Consider the following 24,023-nt stretch of genomic DNA (forward strand, 5'->3'; position numbering starts at 1 on the left):
GCTAATAATCCACTTGGTTTTATTTCTACTGGTCCATAACCTTTTAAATGCAGTGATGAATTCAGAGCGTGTTTTCTATTCGGTTCCTTTGTGTGTGCAGTCGTAACTGCAGCCACATGGGAGACCAGGGGAAAATCACATATATTTTCCACATGGTGCGTGTGAGAGCTCACAGCAGGCAGTACTCTGCGAGCTGTAGTGGAGTAATGTTGCTGCTGCTGCTGCTGCTGCTGGTGCGGGTGGTGGTGGCGTACTCTGCACTCTGTGTGTCAGGCTCCATGCTATTCTTAGCCCTCTTCCCTCCCTGTCCCATCCTGCAGTCTGTGGATCAGGTTACTGTACTGTGTGTGCTCTCCATCCATCCCAGCTACACCACCCCCACCACCACCACCACTCTCCTCCTCACCACCCCCCAACTCCTCAAACCCCCAAACCGCTACACTCATGCAAGGACACGCACTGAAGCAGCCGCTCTGCTGTCAGGGCCAACATGCTCCGGCACTACAGGGAAATGGTTGTTATTGTTGTTAGTCAGGAACCAGTGGAGTTAAAGTGCAGGAACACCAGGTTATAAATAAATACAGAGACATCTGCTTCTCAGAGGGACCAGCAGTGCAGCCAGCACATTTAACTTGGGATTTTAGTGACTTAGTTCAGTCAGTGCAGGTGGATATTTAGATATTTTTAAATTCAGACCCATGTTTTTCATTACAAGTGGTTGTCATGCCCAGGCTTTAAGAGGATATCTTAGAAAATATGTCATATTTTTAAGTCTCATAATCTGGAAAGAAAATTGACCTCCAGCCCTGATGGCCACCATGTTTTGGTCATCCACTGAAACTGTTACAGTAATGTGTAGTAGGGCAGAGTATCAGTCAAAAGATTTTGATACTGGTACTGATAACTTGAATTTGATACGGGTTCCTAAACAGTTCTTTTTTTATTACCAATTTTATAAAATCCATTGTAATGAGAAAGAAAACTAACATTACACATCATAGTACAAATCTGTAATTTTATTTTTCAGCTCCTTGGCTTTTTACACACACAAAGCAGTTTCATAACATAAAATATATAAACCTATTTACCACATTGTGGTTTAACTTAAGCAGTATGTTTCAACTCTTAAGTGTTATGTTTCAGCACCTTGGCATTTTCCCACTCAAAGCAGTTTAACAGTATAAAAGAATAATGTTACCACAACTTCATCTAAGTTCAAGTCACTCCACGTATTACAGTATTATTACATTTAGTCAAAGTACAGATTGGCAAAATTTCTATATTTGCTAAACAGTACCTGCTAAAATCCCAGTCATCATAGTGCGGTTTTAGGAATCTTGGATGAGGGGGAATACAGTGGTGAAAATTTTGAAGGAGACTCTGTAACGTTGGGCAGATTTTAATGCTGAGAGGAAAATGACTGTGGTCCGTTCTTCTTCTTGCAGTCAAACATAGAGCAAATTTCTGCTCTCAAGTTTACTACATGCAAGTATTTCATCAAATTTGTTGTGTTTCTGGTCTTTGCGTCAATGTCCTTCTTGTATATAATGCATTGTGCACGATTGGCATCGTCCTTTTAAAACGGAGCCACTCTTTAGACCTTTTCTGAGACATTTTTTACATCTATGTGACACACACTGGAGTAACCCTCTCAAAATATAACAACACACATTCACATGTCCCATCTCTAGGTGTAATGTAGTGTTTTCCTGCATGGCTCTGTAACGTGTAATGTTAGACAGAAACTAACCAGCATTAGACCTTGGTACAAGCATGCTGCATGCTTATGGCTTAGAGATGAGACTTACTTCTTGGCTATTGTAATTGGGGACTAAATGACAAGGACTTTTTCAATACTCTGTAGCATCGAAGGAATTCGGTCGGTGCCATGGTGGTATCAAAGTTCGGTACCCAGCCCTTGCAATGTGGTTACATGTCAAACAGAGCCTAGCACATGACTTCATGTCCCAGACAGAAGGATTGTATACTTCTAGAGTTGGACCAATAGTAATGGGACTACAAACTAATGATTATTTTCATTATCGATTTTATCTGTTGATCATTTTCTCAATCATGCTGTTAAGTGTTTGGTCTCAAAAACATCAGAAAATTGTAAATCATATTTTTCCAAAGCCCAGTGTGATGTCTTGTGAATTTGTTTTTTTGTCCAACCAACAGTAAAAACCCCGGGGGGCTTTTGCTTGAATAATTACTTATGTGAATAATCGAAAATAGTTGCCAATTCATTTTCTTTTAATCAACTAATCTGTTGACCAATTGTTTCTGATCTGCTATTAATCAGTCAGTCAATTGGCAAAAAAAAAAAATCAACTATTTTAGATAATAGATTAATATTTTTTATTCTCTGGTCACAGCCTTTTCAGTGAAGAGATTTGCAGCTTTTCAGTGTTTTTATTTCATCATAGAATATTTTTTGGTTTGGGGATGTTAGTTGGAAAACATCTGAGGATGTCACCTTGGGCTCTGGAAATTTATAAAGGGTATTTTTTCACTATTTTCTGACATTTTATTGACAAAATGTTTATTGTATTAGTTGAGGATATTTGGCAGATGATTCAATAGTGAAAATAATCATTAGTTGCAGCCTTCGTAAAAAAAATAAATAAATAAAAAATTGTCTCTTCGGTGTCTTCTTGGCTGCTGAATTATTTACCACATCGCTGATGTTGAGACTGAAGCAAGCAGCCATCCTGAGTGTCTCTGGTGTCACATCTCTTGTCTGTACATCTCTCACCCTTTATACCGTTGTGATTTTGCAGTTTGAATCTGATTCTGTTATGCCGTTCAGTTTCATTGGAAGTGAAAAGTTGACTGGGTTAATGTTGCTATCACTGTTTTCACTGTACGGGATCCAGTGTTGAACTAATCTCTGCCATGGTCTCTGTGAACTGTAGTAGTCATTAAGGCAGGGTTTGATCTAGACTTGAAACAGCCCAAGGTTAATGGCAGAGCTTGCAGGGGCTCATGCAGCCCTGAGCTGCTCATGAAACGGCAGTGAATGAGAATGCCAAACTGGCGAGAGCCCAAATACCTCTGTAATTATAGTCACACCCTCCTCGCCTCCTCTCTGGGCCAGATTGGAGTCCTGTCAGCGTTTGTTTTCTGGTCTGGTCCCGGGCTGTCCATACCGCTTTAATACCCCCCTTACACTAGCCTCTTTACACCAACGTGTTCACTGTGGGCTGCTCAATTCTCCCTTTCAGCTGCCTGAATGACGATGCTGCTGCATACCGGCTATCTGCTGACTAATGATGGACCTCTCACTGGCCTCAGCTGAGCAGCAGGGCTGTGTGGTGGAAAAACGATACCTGTCAACACTGTACTATTACTTAGGATCAGCAAAGGTTGTAAAGATATCTGGAGAAACAAAATATTGGATTCCTCTGAAATGTCCAGTCATCTTATTCATGATAATTTAGTGCCAAGTACGAATGGATTCTGTGTGGAAAGGCCAAGGGCATGTGTAACCCTTAAGATTTGCCCTGCTGTGTATCAAGATGTAATTAAGATGTAATTAAATCCTTGTAATGTGTTGTAGTGTTGATTGATTAATGGATTGATTTTATTTATGGATATAGAAGACAAACAGCCCAAGGGATAACATGTAAAGTCATGTAAACTCTTATTCCTAACATGGTCCCTCATGTTTACACAAACTCAAAATTTGATTAGCCTAATAATGATTAATTGCCCATTCAAAATAAAATTACATAAGAACACTAAACTAACAATTATTATTTATTAAAGACTAGGCATAATTTGTTAATGTTTTTTTGCTGATTGCTTGGTCAATACAGTGTCAGGAAATGGTACAAAATGCAAAGCTATTTTAATTTATATTGATATAAAGCAGGGTGGCACGGTGGTGTGGTGGTTAGCACTGTTGCCTCACCGCAAGAGGGTTGCCGGTTCGATCCCGGGTGTGGGAGCCCTTCTGTGCGGAGCCTGCATGTTCTCCCCGTGTCAGCGTGGGTTCTTTCCGGGCACTCCAGCTTCCTCCCACAGTCCAAAGACATGCAGATTGGGGACTAGGTTAATTGATAACTCTAAATTGTCCATAGGTGTGAATGTGAGCGTGAATGGTTGTTTGTCTCTATGACCTGTCCAGTGTGTACCCTGCCTCTCGCCCAATGTCAGCTGGGATAGGCTCCAGCCCCCCCGCGACCCCCAAGAGGATGAAGTGGTTAGAAAATGAATGAAGATATAAAGCAGAGACGATCAGCAAGTCCTCACAATTAATGAACTGTAGAAAAAAAAGATAATTAATTGATTCCAAAATATTAACTTTTTTTTAAGAATTTACTAATTAATTGATGGACTAATCATTTCAAATCTAAAAAAAACCATACGCTATATCCAAAACACATATCACAGCAATCGATCTAAATCCTATAATCTGAAAATCCATAAATTGACACTTGACAGTTCATACATTAAAAATGTCAACAGCAGAACGGGTAACAACAGCAGTAGTTTCCTGCTCTGTTAATGCCGTGTGTCTCAGAGTGCTTTTGCTTCTTAAACTGGTAAGACTTGTGGCTTTGACATAAATCCTTAATACGCCACATTAATGTTCCAGACGAAGCATGGTATGCTAGACCATGCTTGTTATCTTGATTATATCTCATAATTACAGACCTTAAGTCTGTTTACCTCTATTTAGCGTCAGTGGTAGTATGTTTTTGATTTTGTTCAGTATTTAGGTATAGATAGATTGTGCTGTCATTGTGGTAGTATCACTGTTGACTGTGCACTTTACAGAACTGGAAAGCTTGAATCTCAAGTCATAAAATCTACATTTTGCAACAGTACTTATCTCCTTTATAGCCTGTCTGCTTTATTTGTAATTGAAAAGCAACCACTTACTTTGTTTTTACCATTTCCAAGACTTTGTTTACATCTCAGGGTTGTTTAGCATTGCAAAGCCCTTGCTAATCTTTAGACGTACTGTACATAATGTAGTGTGATGAATGTCTTAGTCTCACAGGATTAATGCCTTTCAGTCCCTGCTGTAGCCACAGAGACCCAAATGACTGGATAGCTGCATATGTAGATATAAACAGTACATATACACTGGATGTTTCTGGAAACCATGCTAGGTTAAATGGTTGTGAGATACATGTGTTTTTAAATAATATAGCAAAAATGCTTAACGGCTGATGGTTACAGTTACTTTAATGTGGGAATTTGCTACCTTCCTTTGCCTTTAAGGTCCAGTATGAAAAAAACCCCCAAAAAACAGGTGAGCTCAAATTGGAAGGTGCTGAGATAGCAGGCCATCTATGCCGAGCTATGGTCATCATAGTTTCCCAGAATCTAAGGACGAATTCACACTGGCACTATGTGGTCTGCTTCAAACGAACCCTGGTCTGCTTCCAAGGATAGTTCATTTTGTTTGGAGTGGTGTGAACGCTCATTCGAACTCTGGCACGGACCAAACGAGCAAACCCCGGTCTGCTTGAAAACTGGGGGGTGCGGTTTTTTTCTTCCTGGTCAGTGGTCGTTTAGGGCAATACTGCCCCCAAACAAGCAGCTGTTGTGACTGCGTGACATTGTCCAGGCGGTTTGGTCCGCTTTAAAAGGTGCAGTGTGAAAGTGAACTGAATCAAATGAAGGCATTCCCCGCCCAATCGAACTGAGTCCCCCGAACTATCCTGGTGTGAATGCACCCTAAGTTGGCATCAGATTGCTTGTTTTGCCTGACATGCAGTACAAAATCCAAAGATGTACAATTTACTGTGATAAAAGACTAAGAAAACAGCAAATATTCACATGAGAAGCTGCAACCTAAAGCAAGTATTAATTGATTTACTCTAATAATTTTATCAAAACAGCACTCTGCCCCGATGGGAATTTTGTTTCTGATTGGAAGAAATCCCCTGAAATGATGGGAAAATTTATGCTCTTAAAGCAACTCACACGCAGTAGAAGTGTGTTTGCTGTGTGAATAACTGCAGTACTAAAAAAAATCATGCTAGTTTCTTTTCTTTGTGAATTAAATGTTAACTAAAAAGATCATAGTGAAGTTGTAATTGAGTAACAGAGTAATGGGGCTGTCCCATGCTTCACAGCTTATCAGTGGCTCTCAGGTGTCCTTATATAGAGTTTACTGTTTGCGGTGCTTTCATTGGACCCAAGAAATACTGGTTCTGTAAAATCAAATGGGATGCTGCTTATGAGAGAGCAAGTATACAAAAGATGCAGGGAAAGTTCATTGAAAGTACAAGAGAAAGAGGATCTTGTGACTGAAAACTGCGTTCTTCATGTGACAAGATAACTGACACATGCCATGTCGGCTTTGTGCGCATGTTCAACCGAGTGTTATACTTTCTTCAGTCACTGCAGGCGCCCACAGTGCCCCCATTGACTCTGCTGCGTGTGTTACTACACTGACAAAAACCACATCAGAGGGAAGCTTGGTTACACTGATGAGTAGACCATAGTGACAACATGCAGGGGGGGACGTTCTCCTCTTAGAAACTTGAGTCCCTAAAGCTGTGATTCATGCTACCTTGTGTCGTTGTTTCCTGCCTGTATTTTTAGGGTCTGTCTCAAGAAGTGGAATGGAAATTTCAATAAAAATCCCTGATTACTGAACCACTCAACGCACATCCTGTAACACAGCTGGGTTACACCTTGTAGTAGTGCTGTGTCATACGCTGCCACTCCGCTCCTCTCTTGGGTTAAGTGACTTGTCTTTACTTGGCTCTTGTTTCCTCTGTGATGCAGACGTTTGTGTGAAAGTGCAGTCTCTGAGAAGACTTTTCTTGTACCTGTACTTAAATATACCTCTTGTTCTCGCCAGTGTCACTGCCTGTTATCACCGAGTCTAAAGGAACACTAGGCCAGGCAGTCATCCACTCAGACTGTGACGTGGCAATGTTGAAATCCTTCTCATTGCTGTTGTTTTCTGTCTCCAGGTGCATGATGAACCTACTGTGCTGTAGCTGTCACAGCTAGTCAGGTGCCGCACCATGGCCAAACCTGGGAGCGACAGAGATGGAGCCATGGTGGATAAGCAGGCGGGGAAGAAGGTATGTGAGCACAGACACAGAATAGACTCTTGAGTGAGAATTATGCCACAGTTATTTTTGTGTTTTCATTTTGCCCTCTTCTGTGTTTTTGTACTGTCTAGAGCTCCATGAAATGTGGGCTTGTTTGCTTTTGATTTTGACCTAAACCATACAGATACGTAGCACAGTATTAGATCCCACATCAAGGCTTTGTTAAGCAGTTAATAAATTAATCTTGCCTTACAGTTCATTTAGGAGATGGAGATCATGTAACACAATCCTCATCAGTTGTCATGGAATTATAGATATTAAAATTTCCAGTTTTTCAGAGCACTTTGGGGACTTCTTGTCCATGTTGGCATACAAATTGAGGTTCGGAGTTCATTTTTGACCTTGGAAACAGCAGTTGACGAAACAATAACAACCTCAGGGTTCATTGAGAAGCTGTCCCGAGTCCTGAGTCATCTTACATGTGGCCTGTATTTGAGTGCCTTAATTCTGATTTGTCAATATTTACCTGAGACATGGCTGTAATGTTAGCAGTTTGGCTTGAGCCCTATTCACATGTGAATAGTGATACATGGGGACCTCTAGTAAGTCCACCATGAATTACTGACCATATTTCACCAAACACAGAGATCATGTGATGTTTATTTGTTTTCTCTGTGCCTCTTTTCTGCCTCTTTCCTGGTCGAGCATTATGGAGGCTGCGTTGGCAAATATAAATGAAAGCGTTGACAGTATTTTGGGTGCAGGAGGCTCACGTAGCTACACAGCATGGAGACCCGTTTCAGAAAGAGCAAGCTCCGATCTAGAAGAGCGAAATCTCAAAAGATAATGAGATGGATGACTTGACGGTGTCTGACAGAGTCACTTCTGTTTGTTCAACCCACATAAAAACAGAAGGAGGTTAACACTGTAAATCACAGCGAGTGGTGCGGTGTAGTGTTTGTGTTGTGTAGAGTGGAGTCAAAAATGACGCATCGTATCTTAGGGATAATGTCAGTAGGTTCATGTGGGGGTGGGGGCTAATTTCTAAATCGCATGAGGTCCCCTGGTAATACTAGTCCTGTGCGAATGGGGCTCTATTAACTGTTAGCACGGAGGACCACAAGATGTAGAAGTGGTAACGCAGACTTGACTTTTTATCAAGATGCCTCGGTTCAGTCAGAACTTCCCTCAGAGAGTGTGCATTTTATGTCTTGGTACTTAAATGCACCCGCTCACCTCTTGTTTCATTATGGTGATAAGTTTTCCCTCAAAGACATTTGTATACATATCTCTGCAACTTGTAAACACGCTCATTATTACCCAATTGCTGTAACACTTGTAGACATGAGGTTTAGATACACACATCTGGGTGTTGGCAGGGAGCACATTCAACCTCCTAGCTATGCTATTCCTTGTAGCTATTTGCACCACATGTTGACACTGATGCTAATGTTTTGATTTGATCAGACGTGATTCAGCAGTACTGTAACAATATCCTATCGCCTATATTGTTATACCAGCACTGCTTATTCATCCCTTTCTTCATAAAAGAGAGAGACAATTATGTCTTGCTTTTATTTTTAAGGCAGAAGTGCTTCTCATCTTAACTCTCCTCCACTTCTAACACTGCCAGACACTTCAGCTTTGCACAGCTGGAACATTGCTTCACTGAGATCAAAGAAGCACCACACTGCAGACATTTTTCCTCCTGCCAGAAATGTATTTTACTGCACCAAAGTGCAGCTCACTAAAGTACGGGTACGGAAAGAGCTTTGTCTGCAAATCAGAGTGCAGAAGTACTCGGTAACTGGAATTGTAAGACATTGTTATAATGCAGATAAAAGTTGTAATGTTTAGGCCTGATGCAGTGGGTGCTATCATCAGTGGCGTATGATGGAGTTTTTTCCCTGTCACCACCCCTACCACAGTTTCAGTATTTTGTGAACTCTTTCCAGGCACATGCAAAACAATTTTTAATTGATGCAGTGAAAACCAAAGTTATATTCATAAAAGCAAATAGCAGCTGCATGTGGGAGGGATCAAACTTAACATTTTCTGTCTTGTGAAGTGGGAGTTGTTGTGTTTTTAGCTTAATTATGGCCCAGACTTTGGTCACCAAAAGAAATGTATTTAACCTCAGTGTGGGACTACTTGTGTTTAACATTAAGTGCCCTTCTGTGTATAAACAACATTGTGTTCATATTGTATGTAGTTTATTTTGAGTCCTCTGTTTTATTACATTTGACCCAGCCTATATAGTCTTGACTCAATTATTTTATTTGTTAGACATGCAAAGCCATCCTCAAGATGTGTAGCTTTCTTTCTGCTTTCTTTTTATGTATTTTAACATCTAACATATGTGTAAAAGGTTTGCATCAGTGTGAAATATTAAAATGTGAGTGCAAAGTACAGCTTGTCTCACAGACTAAAGGGAAGCCATTCATATAATAAGTCTATTAGTATTTACCGCTACTCCTGGAGTTCACTGAAACAAGCTTAGTACCTTAAGAATAGACTTCTTTCTTTCATATTTTTATTCTATGTGTAAAAACAGAAAAAACGAGTCACTCCTGATCTTTTACTCCTCACTTGGCAGAGACCCTGCCTTGGGAATAAGATTTTACTGAGTCATGCAGGCAAACCTGCTGCCTGCAGGACCCAAACAATATGTTGCAGAGACACAACACTGTGCCTGTAATATAACCACCTGCACTTTGCCATGTTAGTGTCATGTTTTAGGAAGCTTTAGTCTAATCTGAAACACTACCTGCACTGTAAGCTCAAGCCTTGGTCGTCGAGCTAGTTTAACAGATGTTTTTATCATAGGGCCGCCTCAGTTTATTTACCGTCATGATTGTATTGTTTACACACGCAGACAGACTCCAGTCATAAATGTTGCCACACCTTTGTTGTGTTTGATACCTGATTTGTATTTTTTTTTATTTCCCTCTCATATCAAACAGAGCAAAGACAAGTTGTCCCCTTTCACCAAAACTCCGAAGCTGGACCGGAGTGAGTTGCTGGGGAAGGAAGGGAAAGCCAAGTCTTCCATGAAGCGCAAGCTCTCCTTCACTACCAGTCCGCTCCAGACCGAGGAGCGAGACTCAGACACCGGTAAGAGCTGTTGCTGCTCCTCCCTGCTCCTCTTTCAACAGCCATGCTGCTGGCTGGCTGCCATGTCCTTACACTGCCCCCCGGTGGTCTGTTGTTGAACGTTTTCTTTAGATGCTGCTAATAGGTCAAAGGATTTACACTCAAAATCTGACCATGTTGATGAAGTTGTGGCCTGTTGTGTTGATTATAGAGACTTAACCAAGTTCCTGTTTTGTGGTCTTGTTTTTTTTTAAGGGATAAGGCTGGTGATATTCTGTATTTTTAATCATTGTCATCAAATCCTGTTGTCTGTGTAGCCAAATAATAAAACATAAATACAAAAGTACAGAACAGCAGCCTTCTCCTTTAAGACCTGATATTGTTTATGCAGTCGTGAGAAGACGTGCGATGGTAACTGCTCTATTTAAGTTTCTGGTCACTGTTATGCTGAATATAAAAATGCTTTACTCAACTGCTCAGCTTCACATTGGAGACACTGTAAACTTGAGGTCTTATTCTTACCTCTCTGTCTTGTGTAAATAAACTATTCAGCTTCTGTCATGTAGTCAGACGTTTAACTGTATGTTTACATCAGATTTGAGAGCTAAAAATAGGTTAGTGTGTCATACAGCCATAATTACAGTTGATGAAGTACAGTAATGTGTTTAACAGAGAGTTTGAGGTCCTGTAGGTTTCTCTTCATCTCCTCTGTAGAGCATTTCATTGTGTGGTCCTGCGTCAGTCTGACAGACGAGAACCCTCAATTTTGAATTCACTGAGTTTAATTTATGTTGCGCAGGTTGTAAAGCTAAACTAGCACGGAGGGCGGCTTTGCCTTCCAGCAGCCTTTCCCTCGCAGGTCCTGTGTCGATCAGCTGTAGGGAAAAAGGGAAGTAATGACTCCACTGACCACGTCGGATCTTCTCTCCTGTCTCCTGTGTTGCCATGACTCATAATCTGTGCGTGGAGTGCGAGTCTGTCTTTGTGCCTGAATGTATTTGAGAGGAGGAAGAGGGCGAGAGAGAGAGAGAGAGAGAGAGAGAGAGAGAGAGAGAGAGAGAGAGTGAGCGAGCGTTAATGCAGTGCTTTCCCACCCTTCCACCTCCCCCCTTGCTCTCCCCTCCCTCCTCTCTCCCCCTCCCCATCCTCTCTGCTTTGCACTGTAGATGACTCAGACCCAGGCCAGTCGAGTGAGACCTGGGGAGAGAGATTAGTGCCTCCCTGCAGGATATACGCAGGTAATCGCTGCAGCCCGATCCTCAGCCCCCGTGTCCTCTACAAGTCACGTCACCCACTTTGCGCCACTATGCTGCTGTAAACACACATACACACATGCACGTGTGTGTGTTTTCGCCCTGCATCTACCACCGTTACAGCTCACGCATGTCTGTGTTTAGTAACAACCGACTGATGGAGACGGGGCGGCTACTTGGCTGGCTTAAGAGAATGCTGTCTTTTTTTGTCCCCCTTTTTTGAAACCTCATGCTTGTCATCTGTTTCTCCGCGTTCTCAACAGATACAAGGGAAAGAGGAAAACGGTGTCACTGTGACGATGAAATTGCTGCTGGACATTTTTTCCGGACTGTTCTCTTTAATCTTTCTCGGTTGTGTTTACAGATAAAGATGGACCAGACAAGAAGAAGGTGAAGAAGGAGGCTGGGGGCAAGAAGTCCCAGGCTCCCAACCTTTTGTTTGGGTATCCTCTGTCAGAGCGCAAACAGATGGCTCTCCTAATGCAGATGACTGCCAACAGTCCAGGTTTGTGTGCCTGCCCTTTCACCTTAACCACATCCTCAAGATGGCTCAGAGTATATTTACTGTTGGATGAGTCATGCCTCTGAGCATTTTGACAAACATGCACTCTAATATTTCAAGGTTGTTTGAGAATAGGGCAATGTTTCATATTTAATGCAGTTACTCGACTGCAAAAAATGGCTCAGTATGATTATTCTCAGAAGTTGACATCAAGTATGTAACCGGGGAAGTTGACTGAGATAATTTTTTGTTAGTGATCGGTTCTGAGTAGTTGTGAGACAAGGACAATTAGTACATACATGCTAAACACACAGAGACACAAGTAAGCACAGGCTTCTAGTTAAACCAGTGTTACTGTGGTTGCTCAATCAAATCCTTGCTCATTGCTCATTTTGGGAAATATGCTCATTCGCTTATGCCACAAGCTAACTGAGGAGATACCTCTCTCCTGTGTCTGTCCAAGCAAGAACTAGCAGCTGCTTAGCTTAGCATAAAGACCGGAGAGCAGGGGGAATAGCTGCTCTATCAGAAGCAGAACGAAATTCACTTACCAACATCTCAAGAGCTCATTAATCAAAACATATCTCGTTTATGTAATCTCTACAAAAGCAGAAGAGCAACGGCGCATTTACACCAGATTCGGCAACAAAGAAGCAGTCATGCAATGCATGGTGGGAGTGTGGCAGCGAGTTTGGAGGAGAAGTTGTGGTGCATCTGTAATTGCAGGAAGTAGCCTAGATTCAGCTTTATGCCAATGAGGCCGTCCAGCACAATGGAGCTGGCTAGTGAAACTTTGACCAAGCTGTCAGTCTAGGTGATGTAGTTCCAAATGAAAAAAAGATTCATTAGTGGCATTGCCTGTTTCTTGCCTCAGATGTTTTCACAAATGGATTTTGTTGGTTTATTTTGATAGAATAATAGAAAGCTTATTAGCAGCCTACCATGTTGTTTCCTGTTTGAAACGGAAAGCAGAGAACCAGGGACCGCCCAATTAGCAGTGTGTTTATCCAGTCACGTGCATTCCATGATAGGATACGTCACCAACGGAAAGCCCATCAGTGCGGCCAGTTGAGTGGAGCAGCGCATCCCCTAGCGGTATCGCAAGAACTTCTGGAAATGCACCATAAAAAATGATAATTTGTGGTTTAACTGAGGTTGTGCCAGACTATTATTGTTTTGTTACCTTTGGACAGAGCTACGTTAGCCGCTTCCCCTTCTTTCCAGTCTTACTGTAAAGATAACCAGCTGCTGGCTGTAGCTACAAATTTACCAAACCATGTGATATAGATCATCTTATCTAACTTGGCAATAAGCCAATAAACATATGTCCCAAAAGGTTGAACGAGTCTTTAATGAATACTTACTAAAACACATCAACACATAGAAGCTTAGTCTTTGAAGTTCTCTGTAAAAACAGTTTCTCTGTCGTTGCTCAATCCAGTGCCTTGCACATTAATTCAGGTAGTTATCTCAACCCGTGACAGGCTTTTGCTTCCAGCATCAATTAAGTGCTTTTCTCTCCCCGTCTGTGTCCAGACTCTACTCCCAGTCACCCCTCACAAACGACCCCTGTGCAAAAGAAAGTCCCCAGCAGCGCCTCGTCTCGACAGAAGGACAAGGTCAACAAGAGGAATGAGCGAGGGGAGACTCCCCTTCACATGGCCGCCATCCGGGGAGACGCCAAGCAAGTTAAAGAGCTCATTAGCCTGGGAGCTGACGTCAACGTCAAAGACTTTGCAGGTACAATGGCCTGGGAGGTGATCATTAACAGCTCTCATCATGTCTGTATAGTGGCTATTAATGACACGAAGCTGACAACAGCTGAACAACAGCTGCTTATTCAAAGGTGATATCTCATGATGAGATAATAAGAAGGACATCAGTGTGCATCTTATTTCCTTCTGTGCCCTTTGTTTATAAAGCTTAATTTGTTCTCTTTATTTTTTTTGTTTTGACTATCTTCAATCAGAAATCTGTCTGAAATTAAGAAACTTAATGATAAAATTTGAACTTAACTAATAAATTAAACTCTGGTGTTGCTGTTTTCTGTCTCTCACCAGGTTGGACTCCTCTTCATGAAGCCTGTAATCTTGGTTACTACGATGTGGCCAAGGTCTTAATAGCAGCAGGTGCAGAGGTGAACACGCAGGGTCTGGATGACGACACGCCACTCCATGATGCTTCCAGCAGTGGGCATAAAGATGTAAGAGCTTGAAGTTTGTCCTTCCACTGTCGTATAGGACTTGAAAATAAATTACACATTTAAAACTGCTGATTAAGGTCTTGGCGCAGGTCTTACATGTCTGATATTTTTATTTATTTATTTTTTTTAAATTTTATTTATTTATGTTTTTTTAAAGATATTTTTTGGGGCTTTTTAGCCTTTAATTGATAGGACAGACAAGCATGAAAGGGGGAGAGAGAAAGGGAGTGACATGCAGCAAAGGGCCACAGGCTGGACCCGAACCCGGGCTGCTGCGGCAACAGCCTTGTACATGGGGCGCCTGCTCTACCACTAAACCACTGATGCCCCACATGTCTGATATTTGATATAGTGTAATGTAGACAGATGTAGACATTAACAGTAGTCGTACAATGATAACAATTATTATTATTATATGAATATCCTCGGTCATGCCAGTCTGCGGTGAAAACTGTACATCACTAAACCAGTTGTACTCAAAGTTAAGTCAAAAAAAGTTAAATTTGGAAATAGAAAAATAGCTTGAGCTGCTGTCCGATTGAAAATAAAACATCTTAAGTGTGTTCCTGACACAGAAGATGGATTCCAAATGATCATGAATAGCATTTACAAACAACAACACAGGTAACACTATAAAGTACATAAGTTGTCACAATTCGTTTTTGCAATTTTGTTGTTTGTAACAGTTTCTATTTGATGTATATACCTTGATGTTTGTCTTGAGATTCTCAATTCCTATTATGTTTGATACAGATCGTGAAACTGCTGCTACGCCACGGTGGAAACGCCTTCCAGGCCAACAAGCGTGGGGAGCGCCCAGTGGATGTGGCAGACTCTCAGGAGCTGGAGCAGCTATTAAAGGGAGAGGTTGCGCTGTCGGACCAAGAGGACAGCTCTTCAGGTATGCAGAAAATGCTGTAGTGTTTGGCTGACCTCCCGGTTATAGTCACATATTAACATACTAACCTCAATGTTATGCAAGACTTTGATTCACTCTGCCTTACAGCATGATGTGTACGTGTTTTCACTGTAGATGGACCAGACAGTGTGTTTAGGGCTTTACTTGGACTACATATAGTTTGATAAATATAGGTACAGTTTTGACAAGTTTTATTATAGGTTTAGTTTTTTTTTCTCTTTTTCAATCAAGGGGAAATAAATAATATAATTGCATGTGTCATAGAGAAAATAGTGTTTGAAGACAACATGGTATATCTGTCACTGCTTGAGTTTGCATGAAAGAGTAAAGTAGAACAATTAAATTATTAATCAATAAGTTGTCAACTATTGAATTAATCAGACTAATTTACGGATTGATTTATCGGTCTCTAATTTCTGCCTCTTACATGTGAATATTTTCTGGTTTCTGTACCTGTTTATGACAGTAACCAGAATATCTTTGGGTTAAGGACAAAACAAGGATGTCATCTTTGACTTTGGGAAACATTGAGCAACATTTTCCACCATTTTCTGACATCGTAGACCAAACAATTAATTGATAAAACATGTAAATAATCGACAGATTAATTGACAATGAAAATAATAATTAGTAGCAGCCCTGGGATAAAGTGCTTTATGTACTTGAATTGTATCATTTTAAAATTGGTCTTTTCTTCTCTGCAGAGTCTGAAGACCCTCCGTCTGTCAATCCATCCAGTGTTGATGACAACATGGAAGACTCTGATACTGAAAAGGACTCAGATGGCAAACCAGCCACGAAAGCATCATCGTCCATGCCAGGGCTGGATGAGTACGAGTTCAAGGACGAGGAAGAGGAGGAGGATCTCAGTAAAGCCCTTAACGACAGACACATCCTCCGGAGGGAACTGCGGCAGCGCGAGAAGGAGGAGAAAGATAGGAATCACGTGGCAGGAAAGCAAAGCGGAAAAGGGGATTCCTCCTCTAAGTCAAAAAAGCAGAAGACGCCCCGTGTCCACTGCAGCTCGGATACCTCCAGCGACGAGATGGAGAGCCTGTCAGAGAAAAGGAATTCCCCCACCTGCTCTCAGAGCTCAGAGACTCTCAAAGTGGACACAAGGTCGAAAAAGGAGAATGCTGAGCAGAAGGATAAGGGTAAAGTCAAGAGGAAGAGCAAAAGCCAGAATAAAAACAAGGAAAACCAAGAGGATGGGAAAGAGAACAGCAAAACTTTGGTCCTCTCTCTGGCAACCGTGTCCGAGAGCACAGAAAAGGGTCGGGAGGAAGACTCCTTCAAGATGTCTTTCAGTCCTAAAGACGACTCATCCGTCCACCTCTTCCATTTGTCGTCCATAAAATCCCCAAAACTGAACCACAGCCTGACAGATAAACAAACACCACTCAAACAGGAAAATACTAAGATGTGCATTTCCATCAGTGACAGCTCATGTCCGGTGGACGGTGTCAAATTCAACCACTACACAGAGGCAGACTACTGCACAGAAGGCTCCAGCACCAAGGGGTGTAAGCACAAGGAAAAGAGCAAACATCAACAGAAAGACTCCAGTGGAGACGGGGATGATGGTCATTCGAGTCCTTACAAAGATGGCAGCATAGGAAACAGTGTAGACAGCTCTGAGGGTGCCTTACGGAAGACTGACTTAGATGGCAAAGTGGTGAAGAAGCATAAACTTAAACACAAGGAGAAAGACAAACACAGGAGGGAATACGAGGCAGAGCGGAGCCGGCACAGGCAGAAGGAGGCTAGGAAAGACAGCCACAGGAATTTGGAGTTTGACAGAGAGTTCTGGAAAGAGAATTTTTTCAAAAGTGATGAGACAGATGAACATCTGCCAGTGAAAAAGGAAGGAGAAGACAACAGCTCACTTCAGAAGACCTCCGATTCCTCCCCTGTCAAAGATGAGAGAAACACGAAGGAGAAACACTCCAGCAGCAAGGAAAAGAGGCCAAGAGAGGAGCGAGAAAAAGACAAGGCTGTGAAAAAAGAGCGGAAGGAGGCTGTTGGTAAAGAGGAGAAGGTAAAGGATTCAAAGCTGAGTGAGCGTGACGAGAGAGTGGACTGCCACGGCTCAGGGCGGATTCCTGAGGAGTCGCTGCAGAGCAACAGCATGAAAGAAGAGACAGAAGAGAAACCCATAAGTGGGATCACAGCTGATCAAGAACAGCTGGAGCTCTCAGAAAAAGGCTCACGCGAGAAAACTGACAAGAGGCTCCCAGGAAAGGAAAAGGATTCAGAGAAAATGGAGAAAAGGCATCTTGACAAGGAAAAAAAGGTTAAAACGGAGCACGCTGACAAAGCTGAAACACAGAATTCAGTGGATCGTTGGAAGGAAAAAGAAAGAACAGGAACCATTTCTACCCACTCGCCTGGAGATAAAAACTACAAAGAGAATGAGAAACTGAAATCTTTATCCACAACTAAAAAGCATGAGGACGGCAGGAAAAATAAAGATAAGTTCGACAAGCGGTCTGATAGGGAGAGGCAGGACAGAGAATATAGCGTTGGGGATCACAGAGAAAAGGAACGCACCAACTCAGATAAGAAAGGAAAACCTCTGGAGAAGACCACAGATCATAGTAAATCTGATCGCTCAAAAGAAAAGGAGTGTGACAGGAAAAGGAGAGAGAAAATAAAAGACGGGACTCTTTCCTCAAGCTCCAATCTGAAGCTACTATTAGAAGAGAAGAAGAGCTATCTGTCCGAGAGCAGCAAGTCCTTATCTACGAAATCAAAGGAGGAAGTTGTGAGAACACCAGAGAAAGATCGTGACCGGAGAGACCGGGAAAGAGAATCAGATAAACACAAGGATAAGGAGCGGCACAAAGACCGCTCGCAGCAGGCCAAAATCAGCAAGGCCAAACCCAACGAGATGGATGCAGACAAGGCCAAATCCAAAGCCTCGCCAGCAACACGAGACACCAAGCCTAAAGAAAAAAGGCTTGTGAATGATGACTTGATGCAGACCAGCTTTGAGCGCATGCTCAGTTTGAAGGACCAGGAGATTGAGCAGTGGCATCGCAAACACCTGGAGAAAATAAAACAAAAAGAGCGGGAGAGGCTTAAACAGCGGCCTCTGGCAGATCCAGGGAAGTCCAAGCCTAAAGACAGAACGAAGTCTGAACAGTGCCTGAGTAAGGAGCTCATGCGCTCAAAAAGCTCTGAAGCCTCTGATGTCCACAGCAGAGATAAATCCCTGAAGGACGGCACCAGCCCCCGAACAATGTCGCTTGATGGAAAGAGTTTGCCGTCTATCAGCGCAAAGGTCATGTCGGCTGTGGAAAACTGTCTGACTGGATCCCCGCGACCAGAGAGCGAACGCTGCGGCCTCATGTCCAGGTCCGTGTCCCTGGTGTCCGTCGCCAGCTCAGAGGATTCGTGTCAGGCGACAACATTAACACCCAGACACATTGAGTACGACTCCGACATGAACCTGGAAGCCTCGGATTCTCAACCTGCATTCCTCCAGTCTTCCCTTGTCATTCAAGCCACCAGATCGCCGTCTGTTCATGACAAAGATTGCAACAGTCTTCCAGATGTGAAGCAAAGTAATCGGACGCTGCTGCCCAGCAGACATGAGTCTCCATACCTCAGGGCTATTTTGGACGAGGATGCCAACTCATCGACTGAAGGTAGAGTTGGTGAAAATCTGCCAAAACCCAGCCAGCCTGCAGAGGAGCCAGGAACCAGAGAGACCTCAGCAGAGACAGACGAGAGCCTCAACAGTCAGCAACAATGTGTGAATTCAGTTGCTGACTCAGTCACAGAGAGAGAGGGGAGTGCTCCTGGTGGTTTAGCACCTCAAATATCAAACAAAGATCCTCAGACTAAAAACCTGACACTTCCAGAGTGCGGTGGCTCTCAAACAGGGTCAACAGAGAAAGAGAAAACTCTTCCCTCCTCTGATCCGCCTGTTGTAAAGGATGTCCAGTGTCCGACAGAGAACTTACAGGCAGAGTGTGGTAACAAGGATTCAGATCAACCATCGACACCTGCAGCTTGTCCGTGTGCTGAGCCATCAGAGCTCACAAGTACAAGTACAAAACCCCTCCAGCAGAGGGAACTGCTCAATGTTTCTGGGATGGAGAGCACGCAGCAGCAGACAGAATCAGGTACCACACATGTTTCTGACCTTAAAGACGAACCGCTCGAGAGTGCTGAGGGAGCAGAAGAAGAGAGTATGGAAACAGAGAGCACAAGAACAGAAGGTAGAGGAAGTCCTGAACCCTCTACCAGTTCGCACATTCCCAGCTCCACTGCAGGGGAGTCCTTACCAGGCTTTAGCCAAACAAGCACTGAGTCCAAATGTTCTCAAGAGAATATGGATGTAAATGACCAAGACTGCACGGACTCAAGAACTCCCAGTGACAGCGCAGGTTCATATCTTGATGCTCAGATGGAGAAAAAGGACAGTATACCTCCATCATCGTCCTTAAGTGCTAGTCCTGAACACAAGGCTGAAGAGATGACTGACGTCCCACAGAGTTCAGAGAACAACAGCAGTGCTGCTGTTTCTGTCACAACAGAGAGTTCGACAGTTGAGAGCAACCTTGCTACAGAAGGCTCCTCTGAATCTACGGTAGACGCTAGCTCAGAGCCGATGGAGGTGACGCCTGCTGATGAGAAGCCAGAGTCATCTTCAGCTGGAGAAGAGCAAAGTCAAAGCACCGGCCAATCGGCAGTTCAGACTGACAGCAGCAGCAGCAGCAGCAGCAGCAGTAGTAGCAGCAGCACCTGCAGCGCCTCAGGGAGCTCCTCTCCACAATCTGCAGACCGGGATTCTGATTCCTCTGGGGCTAAGGTCAAAGTTCGCTCCACAGACGAGGAAGTAGACATCCACGTTCCCCATCCTCGTAAGAGAAAGATGCCAAAAGTGTCGAGCTCCCAGCCGTGCTCCACGATTCAGCAGGATAAGGAGAGAGGCCAGCAGTCTCTGGCTGCTATTGTGGATGCCGTAAAGCTGGAGGAGATTCAGCCCTACCAGACAGAGAGGGCAAACCCTTACTACGAGTTCCTGCACATCCGGAAGAAGATTGAGGAGAAGCGCAAAGTGTTGTGCAGCGTAACCCCCCAGCCACCGCAGTATTATGATGAATATGTGACCTTCAACGGATCCTACCTCTTAGATGGGAACCCACTCAGCAAGCTCTGCATACCAACAGTGAGTTCTGCGTTTCTAATCAGAACTTTACAAAACAACTTCTTACACTTGACACACTTCACTTTACACTTCAACATGACATTAATTTGAGATCAGATTGTTCAGCTCTGATTCTCAGCCTGCATGTCAGGGTTCTTTGTTGCAGTGGTTCGGTCCAGTTTGTTTCGGCTGACGTGGTACCTGTCAGTTGAACTCCCAAACTCCAATACCCACATCATTACCTTATCTTATTTGCTCTACTAGTGGTGTGAAACCATATGAATAACCAGAGGTTTTTGTGATAGTAGATATGTGATTTCACCATGAACTCAAAAGACGACTATTATTAAATCCATCTGCTGATCATGAACCGTCACGTTTGGTAACCATGTCAACACATATGCGCTTCAACACGAGTGCAGGGATTTTCTGATACATCAGAGTGAAAATGAGTAAGAACAGCAGGGTGCTGTTTTCATGTCCTGCTCAGTGTACTCTAGCACTAGTAAATTGAGATGTGTCCATCCTTGTGTAACTTTCCCCCTCATAAATTTACCGTACATTAAGCCTCCATTGTGCCTGTTCCTATCCAATAATCATAGTCACTTATTTCTTAACAGTTTCCTTGTGAAGCCATGGTTTGTAGAAACCAGGAGTGAGCACAAAACGAACCAGAACTTTAAGGGCTACTATGCAGAAATGGTCGGTTACTGTTTGTACACAGTATCGCCAGCAAAAGTGAAAGCCAAACTCAGATCATGGTTTGACTCTGTTTTTTAGAAGATATTTTCAGGGCTTTTGGCCTTTATTTGATAGGACAGATATAATGTGAAAGGGTTAGAGAAGGGGGTATGATATGCAACACAGGGTCATGGGTTTGACAACAACCTGTGGCTGCTACAGCAACGACCATAGCCTTTTGTACATGGGGCGCCTGCTCTCCCAGGTGAGCTTGCGAGCACCTCAGATTTGCCTCTCTATTTTTGTGTTTTTTGCTGCTTTGTCTGCGATTTTCGCACCTTCCTCTTGGATGCGTGCTGTTACAGTCTGGGATCTGGTTGTTTCCTTTTTATAATGTCCCCAACTCCCTGCCCAATATTAGTGGTCTGGGACTACAGGCCCAGGAACGTCCTGAACGCAGCAAAATAAAATGTTATAGGCAGAGGGCTGAGTCTCTGCAGAAAAAAAACTGCCACACACTTCTTGCGGGTCACAAGTGATGATTTAGAGGGATTACTTTTGTATGAGTCTATGTTGTTTTTTAGGAAAATCCTGCATAGTATACCTGTAAAGGAAACAATATATAACTGATCAAATAACAGGACTACAAGCCTTAAAGCACCACAGTATACTTTGGAGTGTCAACCCTGTCGAGGTATTGCCCACATAATGAAATTTTACAGTGTCAAGCAAAGAAAGTAAAACGTAAAAAAGGTAACCTAAACTAGAACCTTAGCTGACATGATAAATATATTCTTCTGACTGATCTCTGCACAGTGACTCATCAGGTAGCCCATCACAGCGTTGACAACGTGTTTTAAACTGATCCCTTCTCCATTGTTGTGTCTGAACAGATAACTCCACCTCCATCGTTACCTGAGCAGCTGAAAGAGATGTTCAAACAACAAGAGGTGGTCCGTATGAAACTACGACTACAACACAGCATTGAAAGGGTATGTGGTTTACTCCCGGAGGGTTTTGTTTTGGTTGGATTGAGTGCCTCTAGACACTTTTAGTGCCACTTGTAGTGACTGAAATGGAACAAATTGCCTTTTTTGGAAAGCCTCTTGACATTTTGAAGCTCTGTGTTTGTTATTATACCCTCCTGAAGACTTTAAATGGATATCAGTGCTCAACATACTTAATGTCATTTTAATACTTCATATAACATTGGATTTATTTTCTTCCCCCCCTACAGGAAAAGCTGATTGTTTCAAATGAACAGGAAGTCTTACGAGTTCATTACCGGGCAGCAAGAACACTAGCCAATCAGACTCTGCCTTTCAGCGCCTGTACGGTTTTATTGGACGCTGAAGTGTACAACATGCCTCAAGACGTCCAGGTGAGTAGTGTGTTTCGTCTCCAGTCAGTTCTTCATGATGATGTGTGGAAATACTGTGTGTTTGATGAGTTGTTGTGTGTTTGGTTCACAGAGCGATGATGGCAAAACGTCAGTGAGAGACCGATTCAACGCCAGGCAGTTCATGTCCTGGTTACAAGATGTTGATGACAAGTTTGACAAACTGAAGGTGAGACCGCGGTGATTGTTTGTTTTCACTGGCCACCGCCTTTTTAACTATAAGGTGCATTTGTAGTGAAGAATCATCTTTAAACTCACCGTAGAGCAGGAAATGATCTGCGATGTTTACCACTGAATACCAAAAAAAAAAGTTTCTAAATGTTTCTCTTGTTGTTGCCTCAGCAGAGTTGTGAGTTTTTACATGAAATGTTGAAAGGTTATTTTACTTTATAAAGGAACCATAGATGGCAGGCTCTAGTTGCCAGGGCTAATGAACTCAACATCAGCAGACAGTTGCAAACAAAGGTTGACGTCAGAATTGGTGGCAGAGCAAAGTTTGGACTACAAGCATTGTCCATGTCCACATAGCGTTTTTTGTTTTGCCTTTCTCCACGCTGGAGTCTTTTTTCAATTGTTCCCAATGAGGAGACTGCCTGGAGAAAAGGCGCTGCGCCAAGGACCTTTTTCAGAGCGCCCTGACTTTTTTTGTGCGGCCGCTCACAGCGCTTCTAGATGAAAATCTCTGAACAGAAAGGCACTGGTGTCGTAACAGCAACTCTTTAAGCTACTGTGTGATTCGTCAGTCAGAAACTATCACAACAAAGACAGGAAAGCCCTTTGTAAGAGCGTAATTGCCATACGCTGGAAGTTGCTGAGTGAGTGTTGTGCTTTTATCACCAAATGTGTTGTAAGCTTGTTGTTAACTGTGTGGTCAACCCTCTGTTAACGTAGTGTTACGTTAGCCACTTTGCTAATGTGAATTTTAAGAAAGACAGAAATGAATGTGTGCCATGCATCATTAAAGAAAAAGCTGGAAGTGCTCTCCAACACAGTGACATAGCTTTTTCGCCAAAGAGAAAATGGACACGGACCTTTTTTATGCCTGAGCAGCTCATTAAATAACGGTGACAGACGGACATCTGAAGTCTCACAGTGGAAGCACAAATTTACCTGTTTTATTTTGACAACTATATGAACTGAAAACAAGATTACTTGAACAGACTGTGGATGTGGATGTTCTCTGCACGTAAACTGAGCTTGTGACAGAGTTTGCAGTTTGATACACTCTGTGGCTGCTCTTATAAAAATGTAAACACTGTGGATACAAGTCTACAAGTCTCACACAAAATAAAAACAGTTTTCAGGAACAGATCCCCTCTGAATTTTTTGTCACTTTTCATATGTAAATATTTATGTCCTTGTTATTTATGTCATATTATCTAGTGTCCTCGTTGCTTGTGGTGAAGCTGATCGTTTTTTCCATGTTATGGGAAAGTTCTCCTCCATATTTCTCAGTGAAAACCACCAACACGCATCTCTTACTTTGTCCATCCAGTGTTTACGACCTGGAGGTTCCTTTTAAACAAGTGTTTAGTTATTGCTTTCTTGCAGGCGACCAGGAGAAGTGTACAAATACACAGAGGTTTTGTGCTGTAATCAGCCCTCCTGGTCATAAAGAGAGATCCCTTTTAGCGCAAGTGACGGTGGACAAAATCTACAGTCTGTATTCAAACATATATTCAGATGTGGATGAGGTTAATATGAGGCATCAGCAATGGACAGTCTTTATAGTGTGAGATTCCCTCTTCTTGTTACCATTCCTCCATCGTAGCTCAATAAAAGAAACACTA

General features: G+C 42.8%; 1 protein-coding gene across 2 annotated transcripts in view; it reads left to right on the forward strand.

Annotated features, from left to right (window-relative positions):
* Window positions 1-24,023, forward strand: part of ankrd12 (ankyrin repeat domain 12) — a 48,567-nt gene that overhangs the window by 23,048 nt on the left and 1,496 nt on the right. The window contains exons 2-12 of one of the 2 annotated variants that reach the window (XM_049597743.1): window positions 6,942-7,055; window positions 9,989-10,139; window positions 11,285-11,356; window positions 11,736-11,876; window positions 13,410-13,613; window positions 13,934-14,076; window positions 14,830-14,977; window positions 15,700-20,174; window positions 21,728-21,826; window positions 22,072-22,215; window positions 22,307-22,402. In XM_049597743.1, the coding sequence (XP_049453700.1) occupies window positions 6,996-7,055; window positions 9,989-10,139; window positions 11,285-11,356; window positions 11,736-11,876; window positions 13,410-13,613; window positions 13,934-14,076; window positions 14,830-14,977; window positions 15,700-20,174; window positions 21,728-21,826; window positions 22,072-22,215; window positions 22,307-22,402 (5,733 nt within the window). In that variant the 5' untranslated portion in view covers window positions 6,942-6,995. The remainder of the gene's footprint in view (window positions 1-6,941; window positions 7,056-9,988; window positions 10,140-11,284; window positions 11,357-11,735; window positions 11,877-13,409; window positions 13,614-13,933; window positions 14,077-14,829; window positions 14,978-15,699; window positions 20,175-21,727; window positions 21,827-22,071; window positions 22,216-22,306; window positions 22,403-24,023) is intronic. The other variant, XM_049597744.1, reaches the window with a different exon arrangement.

Source organism: Epinephelus fuscoguttatus, linkage group LG15 (genome assembly GCF_011397635.1).
Source record: "Epinephelus fuscoguttatus linkage group LG15, E.fuscoguttatus.final_Chr_v1".
NCBI lineage: Eukaryota > Metazoa > Chordata > Actinopteri > Perciformes > Serranidae > Epinephelus > Epinephelus fuscoguttatus.